The sequence below is a fragment of the Falco peregrinus genome, chromosome 12 (assembly GCF_023634155.1).
Source record: "Falco peregrinus isolate bFalPer1 chromosome 12, bFalPer1.pri, whole genome shotgun sequence".
Classification (NCBI taxonomy): Eukaryota; Metazoa; Chordata; class Aves; order Falconiformes; family Falconidae; genus Falco; species Falco peregrinus.
Window position 1 is genome coordinate 11,397,945 of NC_073732.1, and position 10,138 is coordinate 11,408,082.

The 10,138-nt window shown below is 42.7% G+C and overlaps 1 protein-coding gene across 1 annotated transcript; it reads right to left on the bottom strand.

Annotated features, from left to right (window-relative positions):
* Positions 1-1,674: 1,674 nt before the first annotated feature.
* LOC101923124 (thiamine transporter 2-like) lies at positions 1,675-9,910 on the bottom strand. Its single transcript, XM_055817606.1, has 5 exons — positions 9,695-9,910; positions 8,573-9,389; positions 6,866-7,058; positions 5,187-5,328; positions 1,675-3,954 (listed from the first exon to the last, which is right to left on the bottom strand). Exons 1-5 carry the CDS (start codon positions 9,896-9,898, stop codon positions 3,775-3,777), a joined length of 1,536 nt encoding a protein of 511 aa, XP_055673581.1. The 5' UTR covers positions 9,899-9,910; the 3' UTR covers positions 1,675-3,774.
* Positions 9,911-10,138: the final 228 nt, after the last annotated feature.

The following is a 10,138-nucleotide window of genomic DNA, read 5'->3' on the forward strand; positions in this document are numbered from 1 at the left end:
GAAGTCAGAAACCACCCTTTAGGACTGGAGGTAGTAAGGAATTCCTGTGTCTTTTTGTTTCCTAGAAGTTTGTTCTAAACTTGATAAAATGTTAACAGAATTCAAATAACAATAAGAATTCATCACAGTTCTTCTTGTTGGCAGAACCTGCCGGTGAAGGTTGCAGGGGAAGCTTTCTCCTTTGCAGGTTTTGTCAGCAAACAGTTCTAATTTTTAAGGTAAAGCTTTAAGACTTGTAATAGCTAATGATTAATAAAAACTGACATGGCAAGAAAGCAATCACTTGATTGCATTTTGCTGTTAATAAATACCTTTAAAAGCTCTGCTCTCCAATTCCTGGTTAGGACACGGCACCCATTTAGGTTTGGGCTGGCCCTGACCCTCCCCTGAGCGTGGCGTAGTGGCCTCTGGGCTCGTAGGGTCCCTTCTGAGCATCCTGGCTGTGCTGGGGGTGTGGGAGGTAGGACACTGCATACCCCATACTATTACTTGGCCCAGAATTGCTTGTATACAAGGACCAATCTGTCATGTAAAGACAAATGGAGAAGAAGATAAGATTCTACATATAGCTCCTAAGTGAAACACTCAGAACTGCTTTCGGAGAACTGCTGCTGCTTTGCTTTTCTTCACCCCTTTTTTTTTTTTTTTTTTTTTGTAGATGGGGCTCCCAATGTCTTCCAAGGTTTGTCAGAAGATGGAAATGACCCTGAAGCCTGGCGGCGGGGTGTGCGGTGAATGCAGGCACAAGCGCTGTGGCTCGGCAGACGGGGCCAGCCCCACGTGCCACCACCCAGGGCAGCTCTGTGAGCGCGGCAGAGCCTGCTCTGGTTCTGCAGGTACGGAAAGTTCTTGCACGGCTGAGTCTGTAGTGCAGCCAGGCAGGTGAGCGCTCAGAGAAGCCACGCTTTCCTCGGCGTTTCATTCTCCTTATTTGCCTGAGAAGTGGCTTCTGAGAAAGGAGAGAACCACAGGCAAGGTGCTGCTGGGCAGGTCTGTTGGCCTGCTGAAGGGTGGCTGCTGACCCTCATTTCGCTGCTGTCCTGCACAGTGCTTGGCTGATAACCTGCTTGCTTTGAATATAAAGATACAATTTATTTGCTGCTTTGTTGGCCAGAACTGGCCTCGTCAGCATGCTGGGCTGTATCTCGATGGAAGACTTGTGCCCAAACCCTGTAAGTTTCAAAGGCAATTAGTGTGTATTTGGGGGGCTGTAGCTATGGGAAGCAATGCGCTGAGCTGTGGATTTTCCTGTTTACGTGGAACCCTTTAGTGTGCCAGGAGAAAGATAAGCACTTAATACTAAAAGCTGCAAGGAGAGGTGGCTTTATTCAGCTTCCTTGCTCTGCAGAGCTAGAGAGCCTGTGGTTCTGGTGTTGCCTGTAAACTGCCAAACCTCAACCATGTCCCTTCCGAAGCATGTGTGTATGTACTTGAACACACAGGCAGACGTGTGCATCTTACTGTTTTGGATGAAATCTTTAGCTGATTGCTGGGTTAATACCAATTCACAGCCGAAACCCCAGGGTAACATAAGGCTTTACCTTTCTCTTGCTGTTTTTTTCCATCTCCAGTGTATCATGTCCACTCCTACAAGCTGCCCTATTCCTGCGCTGCCCCACCCCCACCCCACCCCCCATGCTGCCAATGCTCCCCCCTAGCTCGCAACCTCAAAATCTTTCTTTTGGAAATTCGAGAGAATAGGAATAGAATTTATTTTTTTTGTCTGATCTGTTTTCTGAAGATGGTATTCTCTACAGCTGCAAACCAAATACATGGTGCCTGCTTGGTTCCTTTGCTCCTTAGTGGCATCCCGTCCTCATGGAAGGCAGTGAGTTCTGACCAGCTCAGAACAGAATTTTAACTGTTATTTTATCAGTTTTTCCTGCAGCTTACTACTATCATTATTTATTTTAATAACGGCAAAAAGTTTCACATGTTGCTGATTCCTTTCCTTTTGTCAGATACTACATAGGGAGAAATATTTGTGAGCTTTCTGTACCAAAGGCAGTTTGAGACCACGAAACTGGAAATACCAAGTTCTTCTTTTTCATTTAAACACAAATCCTAGTTAGCTTCTCACCCAGGACTGGCACCTAGTTCTTTAAAAAAATGTCTCAAAATTGGATTCCTGCTCACAAAGAAAAGTAAAACAGTCCTTGCCTCTACTGGACTTAGTCTCCAATAAGCAGCGAGTGTGTTTAATTACTGTGGAACTGAGAGCGTGACATTCGTGTCTGAAGAAATGGGGACAAAGTACATCTCCCGCTTTTACAACCGCATTGGTTAAACTGTTCTGCTCAGAGTCAGTTTAAAACTGAGAATGTCCACATGATGCACAACAGTAAAAAAAAAGCCTAGAAAATTAGCTGGGTTTATTTGGTCACATCCTACAGATTCTTCTGGCCACTTGAAACGAAACAAATTGCTTCTCTCCCACCTGCTCTTGCCCCTGGGCAGTTTGTCTAGTTGCAGTATGTGACAGTTGTATGAAAAGCACATGTGTCTGTACAAATGACAGCTTGTGTGTCTACAGGAAAAATATTATTCTGTAGATGCTAAGTATTTTCTATTTTTATTAGATGTAGCTATTGGAAGCTAGAAACAAACAGCAGTACAGAAAGAACTTTAACATATGGATATAATTTATATTAGGCATTCACTATGCAAACTCATTTATAGTATTTTTTTTTTCTTCTCTTGGATTAACTGTCTTTTGTGTTGAACTAAATTAGCTGTAGGACTTGGAGCTTCTTGATAAGTTCTGAGGTGCTGACCCTGCCAAATTGTTGGCCAGGATTAGTGGACCTCCTTCATCTGGTACTCAAAAGCATGCATGATGCTAGCTTTGTATTTCAGTTATACATTTTCTTGGAAATTCACGTTAACCTGGAATTTGCCTGTGTGGAACTGGCCAGATTTCACCACAATGTACTTCTCTGGTTTTAGTACTACTCAACGCCTTTGATATTGTTTTGTTTTCATGTTGAAACAGGAAGACACTCAGTCCTGAATTTAATTTTAGTGGAAGCACAAAGAACGGAGTGGGACTCTCTCATTTGGTTTTGACTCTTCAGTTTTTCCCTTCTGAGCTGAGATTGCTATGGACTCAGCACAGTGGTTAGGTTGCAGCTTTCACATGCGGGCCAAGCAACAACTGTGGTTTAGCAGCGTTTTAGCGAACCTTCTCAGGGAGGCTGCACAAACCCTGCTGTTCTGCACTGTTGTGTACAAAAGGCCCGCTTCTGACATGGGTTTTTAAATTAGAAGGGAGAGCCTGTCACAGAATTGCCCGTGGTTAGGTAGGAAAGAATATAATGATGCAAACACAATCCCTTCTTCCTTGGTTCAGAACAAGGTATGTGGGGGGGAGGGGACAGACCCTTCAGCCGCATGCATGAGCACACGTGCATGGCAGCAGCTTGCCAGCACCGTACACAAGAGCTAGAACAAGCAAGGCAAGGTGAACTCTGATCTTTGCCGTTGTGCACGGTGGGATGCCAAGGTGTGGGGTTGCTCTGCTCTTGTGTATAAACTACTGCTGTAAAGCTATTTATAGGCAAGTAAATAATCTGAAGCAACATATCTTTTCTTCTCGGTACAGTGCCATTATGGTGATCTCTTAGCTGGTATATGTTGTAATGAAGTGCTGTAATGATTCAGCGTAGCTTTTCTGAGCTGTGTTGTACATTCATCTTGCACCGCTGTTCCCTGCATGCTGCCGTAGGAGCTCTTCTCCCACGAGTGCCTGGCCGTGTGAGCCTGTCTGCCTGACTCCTACAGCCGTGTCATATCGCCAGTTACAATCTGCTCTGTTGATTCGTGTGCAGCATGGTTCAGGTGCTCTTTGCAGGATCTTGCTGTTTTCCTTTTGCATTTGCTTGAGACAAGCATGTAAATACTTCTGATCAAGAAAATCCCATCTATGACTGCAAAGTAGCTGCCATAAATTAAAAACTGGGAGGGGGAGAGAAAAAGCAGAATTAATGAAAAACACATTAGGGAAATGCTGTTGCTTCTGGATGTGACAGATACTCTGTTATTTTTGTTTACCTGTGTTCTGGCACAGTTTCTCTATGTTCAAGGTTTTGCTTTGTGATTAACTGAAATCTTAGCTTTTCCAGCAAACAGCAGATCTGTGAGGAATGAAGAACTGCCTCTTGTTTCAATCCTCATGCCTCTTAATAAACATCAGAGGCAGGGAGGGATAGGAATAGGATTTTTTCCTATTAGCGCAAAATGTAGAAGTAGCTTCATTACCCACATACTCACGAATACCGTAAGTGAGGAGTCTCTCGGTTCTTTTTTGCTCTTACTTGCACATTTCAGTGCTGTCACCACGCTGGCTTCAGTAAATATACCAGACTTTGTAAAAGTATTTCCAACAACACTGGCAAGGCTATTTATGAAGTTGTAATTGTTACTTGCCTACATATTCCTGTACTTAATTTTAAAGTTTGAATTCAGACTTTAATCTTTTAAAGTAGCTCTTGCCTTCTCTGTGCCGAATATCTGAACAGCTTTAGTCATCTTCAGATCCGTGGGAGCAGGAAGCTGCCCCAGCTGAGATCCCAGCTGAGGAAATGCAGAAGTCAGTACGTTTCAGTTGACCCCAATATGTGTGGAATTGGGCTGACAGAAATTAGGGACACTGTTGTCAAATAGGCTATCCCACCCCAAAGTAGGTACCCAAATTATGGGCTGAAAATTCTATTATTCACATGGAGATCAGCTCAGGAGCAAACGTTGTCTGTGACTTAGTGGTGTTTTCACTTGAGCTCAGATAACTCCAGTAATCCAGGCTCTGTCTCGTGGTATTGAACTCCCTTAACAACATGCAGTTGTGTTGATTCTGTGTCTGAGAAAACCAGCCTGAGTTTTTGGGCAGAGGGGGTGTTATTCAGTGTCCTATTAATTAAGAAAAGCTGGTCGGGTAGCAGGGCCTGATTATTTACACTCTGGTATATCTGCCTTTAAAATGTCAAAGGCCAGCATCTGTAATCCTTAATGCTGCACTAAAAGACAAAAGGGAAGAATGATGGCTGACACAAGGGAAGAGCAAGATGTCTAGTTTTCTACAGAATAAAGACGGAATGAAATTGCTTTTTGGCATAGCGATTTCTTTCTTTGTAAACCTTTGAAGATGAATTGGCTGAGCAGTAAATAGGAAGTAAGTTAATAGCACTTACCTGAGTCACTATGTCCAGTCCTAGGCCTCTCGAATCCACAACGACAACCGTAAGAATGGTCTGAATCACCATTGCAACGAAGTTGTTGAATCCAAACATCAAGGCGTAGCGTTCCATGCTCAGATTGACTGCAATCTGGAAGCTAATGTGAGACTGGCAGGTCAGTTAATTCACACCGGGTGGAAGGCTGTTGCTCTCTGTTTAGCTGATGAAGAGAAACAATTCATGCGGATGATATATCAAGACAGAGTAAATGGCGTTTCATTTGTTTGTTTGCTTCCTTGATTTCTCTAAAACAAAAAGTCTTGACTACCATAGTGTATTTGCATTATTTTTTTTTGTACTTTTCCATGTTGCTTTTGCAAATCATGTTATCAGGTGACCTGCTTTATCTAGTAGAACATCAGATCGCTTTAACCTTCCCCTTTGTTGCCTCTCTACCTTGATGGACTGTGCCAGACTGGTTGTGAAGTCTCCATGGCTGGAGGCTTTCAAAGACCTGGCCAGACAAAACCATGACCTGATCTGGCATTGGCAGGAGCTCTGCCCTGGCTGGGAGGTTAGACTAGAAGTCACAAAGGGTATCTTCTAACCAGCTTTTCTGTGATGATGTGAGTCACTTTTTGCTTTGTGGCTTGACAGTGGAGGTAGCATACTGTTTATTTCTGTCAAGAGCCTGTAGATTTTTCTTGCAATATCTTTGACAACAATCAGAACACCTTTCCTTGCAATATTGACCTCCAGGGTTTCTGTCTGAACAAGAGGGTGTTATTCCCGCAGTATTCTTTTCATTGATTGTTAGCAGGGATTTTTGTGCAAGCTTTTACTTTTTTTTTTTTTGGTAAATTGTGTTGAAATAGTCCAGGTGTGATCCACTATAATGTACTAACAACCCACCAAAATGAAAACAGAGGATTTACTTGGCTTCAATTTCAAGATGAGCATAATCTTGTCATGCATTATAGTTTTAGCATTTTTTTAAAATGGTATCTGAATAATTTTGGGTTTTGATATAAAAATGCATCTGTTATTTTTTGGAATGTCTTTAGACATTAATATAAAGAAAAATTTTATATTTATTAAACAGATTATAGATAATCTTTGTTATTTATATTCTTTTTATTTCTCCATTTCTGACAACAGAATAGCTTGGTCTCCTAAGGGATCTGGTCTGAGTTAGTGTCCAGTGTTCTCTTTTATTCCTTCTTTACATCATAATATCATTAAGAATTATATGTATATAGTTAATTTGGGGAACACTCTATGCCAAATCTTTTCCTGCACTCTTGCAGTTCATAGCAAGCTAAAAAGGGGATCGTAAGGGATGGTGGTCAAGGCATGCTTGTCCCTATTATTTACTTTGCGTCTTCCATGCCAGGAAGGAGGAAAATAGCTTCCGAGTTGTGCTGTTACTGTTGCCTTTAGTAATAAAGATACGTTTTACCTTGTTTAATTTCTGCCTATGTAGATGTTCTATGTCCTTTTGATACCTTTTCTTTGATGGTTGTTTAGAACAAACCCAACATAACAGACATTTAAATGTCTTTGTCTTTACCTAAACAGTTATGTCTAGCATTAGATCAGCTGCCTCTGAGTAAGAGGAGGGATGCCCAAAAGAAACTTAAAGTATGGTTAGTGTTCTGTGCATAATGGCAGCACGGTGAGGTTTTTATACTTACGTTGCTATCGTTATGAGGAACATATAGCATGCTTTGAAAACGAGATAGCCAGCATAGCATGCCCAGATGTTGGTAGTGAAGTACATGAGAAAAAGAGAACCAGCATCTATGGCAGAGAAGATCCCTAACGCCAGTTCTCCAAAAAGGTCCCAGTTAATTTTCATATATTGTACTACAAAAGATGTTACAGAGCCTAGAAAAAGAGGAAAAAAACCCATGTAAATATTGTACCCGTTCTATAGCCTGTGTCACTGAGTCTTGCCACCCTCACATGCCAAAACGCAATGCTGAATGGTGAAGCAGAGTATTTCTGAAGTGTTTTGAAAGCATTTCTAATCACTTTTGAAGTTGTGCAGATGCGTAGTCATTTTTAGATTACTGCATAAATCAGTCTCTGCCATTCTATTCTTAATGTTTTATTTCACTTCACTGGATATAAAACAGGATAAACAGTTATGTAGAAGGATTGGCTGTCTGTACCCAGCAAGAGAATTAGGAACATAGTTTGGAGCTCAAGAAGAACGATTCTTCCAGCTTCTATTTGCTTACTTTACAGCTAAGCTAGTGAACCTTCTAGCTTAAGAGTTTAGTTTTGTGCGGCTCCTAAAGGGGCTAAGCTGTCAAAAAATGGAGTTTTATGAGGCATCAAGTGAGTATATTCAGGGCAATAAGAAGGGATAGGTACTGTGCTTTTGGTGGGCTGGCTACCAAGACACATCTGTTGTGAAGGTAAGCCACCTGATTACCCATCGTAGGGGTCTCATACAATTTTAAAACTTTTCAACTCTACATTGAGAAATAGGCAATTCCATGACAGAGAGGAATTAATCAAGGAGTAGATGCTACAGAGTTAACTGTTTCTAATTAATTATTCAATTGGTCAATTTAGTTGCCTACCTCCAGATGAGTAATTTTTAATCTTAGAGGTATCCTTCTTAATTACTGTAAGGGTAAACTGAATGACCAGGTATGATGTAGACATGTTTATTTTCCCTGGTGGATCACAACCCAATGTCTTGTACAAGTTCTCTACAGCAGCACAATATGAATTTGTGAAACACTGCCAGGTCGTGGTATCCTCTGATGTTACCTTTTGATAACATTAATTTGCTTATATGGTGTGGGCTTCTGCTTCTCCTGCAACAGTAATGATTAACGTCACTACTGTAATGAATTCAATGTCTTTTTCAGTAAAATCTCTGTATCTTGAATGACTAAAAATTTTTCCATCCTGCTGCACAAGAGCATTTCACTACAAAAAGATCTTAATGAGAGGATTATGTTCTTGTGTAAAATATTTATGAAAAAATCCTCTCATCTGTGTAAGCTGATACCATTGTTATGGGAACTGTGTGATACTTGCTGGGGGGGGCGGGGGGGGGAGTCAACAACCTCATCTAAAGAAATGCAGGTGCCTCTGCAGAGTTACCAACTCTAATGTATTTAGCAGCTGAATGTAAAGATGTAAAGTCTGCATGACTTGTACACTCTCTGCATACTGGCAGGATAAAGTTGGGTGCCCCAGTCCTACAGAAAAATAGCATAGCTCACATTTAAGCTGCTTTGTACATCAAAGCACCAGGTCTTGAATGCACAATGCATACACTGGCTTCCTCGACCATCCGCAATGGAATGGCACTTTAAAAGTTTTACTGTAGAACACTTTTAGAGACCATCGTTGTGTTCGATGCTTAGACGCTAACTTACTCAGGAAAGTTGCCAGTGCCTCCACAGCTCCGTTGTACACCGCAGAGCTGTGGGAGGGGGCTCTGAAGTCCCAGAGCACTTGGATGTAATTGAGCACCTGGTTAAAGCCGGCCGTAGCCAGCGCCCACCACAGGGACCAGTACAGCAGTTTCCTGGAGCTGTAGCAATCCCTCAGGTCGGTGCTCAGCTGCACCAGTACCCGCAGCACGTGCTGCTGGGGGCTGGGTGTATCATCCTGCCGCTCGGGTGCCGGTCCCCTGGCAGCGGGTGCGGAGCTCTTGTCCTCCTGGCAGCGCGACGGCCTGGGGGGGTCGGGTGCAGCCGCAGCTTGGTCTGCTCCTGGGGGAGTCTGGGAGACGTCTTTCCTGTGGAAGAACATGCTCTTCTGAGGCATCGGGAGGAAAAAGGAGCACACGAATGCCAGGGAGACAGAGGCCAAGGTAATGGCGTTAAGGTGGAAGTAGGATACGTCTGCCAAGGAAACCAGCAGCTGCCCCAGCACGGCAGCAGCGGTGGCTGCAGCAAGGGTGATACTTCTGCAATAGCTCGTCACTCTCCGATAGCGATCGGTGCTGACGACGCTGTAGATGTAGGCGTAATAGGCGACCTCGGTGGCTGTTACCATCCCGTAGAAGAATTCCACCAGCTGCATGGCCACCACTCCGTGTGCGAAGAGGAGCAAGAGCCACGTGACGATGAAGCTGATGCCCTGGAGGAGGAGGACGGGCTTGTAGCGCACGTAGTCTGTAACCAGGAAGACTGGGAAAAGGAGCGCAAGGTAGGAGTATGTCCAGACTGGGAAAATCTGGTTGGTAACCTAGGAGAGAAGAGGAAATCCATGTTGTAATTCCTGGGGAAAGGAAGCTCATTTATTTTAAATGAGTTTGTAGAAGAAAGTTTTTACTCGAAGGAATTAATAAAATATATAACCACACTGAAGTGGCATGTAACTGTTGAGCAGGCAAATGGATCTTTTATTTATGCCATCTGCTGCAAACTGTAACCTGCCAAAGCTGGTTACAGTTGTGCTTTTTTTTGGTTTTTATCTTTGTTCAAAAACTTTAAATTTTACTTTCTTATTTTTGCTGCTCCATATAAATAAAAGGCAGAGTAAAACTGTACCTCATCTGTGGTCAAGTTTTTATCTGGTCCTGTTAGATAGGGTGTTAGGAAAGGTTCTGATGGTTTCATCATGCAGAAGAATCCATAAAGGCAGAGGATCAAGGTGGGAAAAGTCCAGGTTTTGCTTTTCTCTTGCTTGCAGCAGCCCATGGGTTCTGCAGCAAAGCTGAAAAGAAAGCTTGTTAGAAGGATGATACTGCCCATGCAAGCCCAAAGATGTCTGGTAATTGATTTTTATTTTGTGGTTTCTAATGCTAAGGAGTGCTCTTTAGAGGCTGGCAGTTCGGAAACATTTTTCTTCTTAACTTTAAGTGAACAGCTTTTCCTTACATTTGTTTGCTGTTTCTCTGTCTTTGTAAACAGTGTATAAAAAATGACTTGGAAGATCTTTAACTTTGAGACAAATGACACTGTCACTCAATCTGCATTGACAAAGCTAACCAC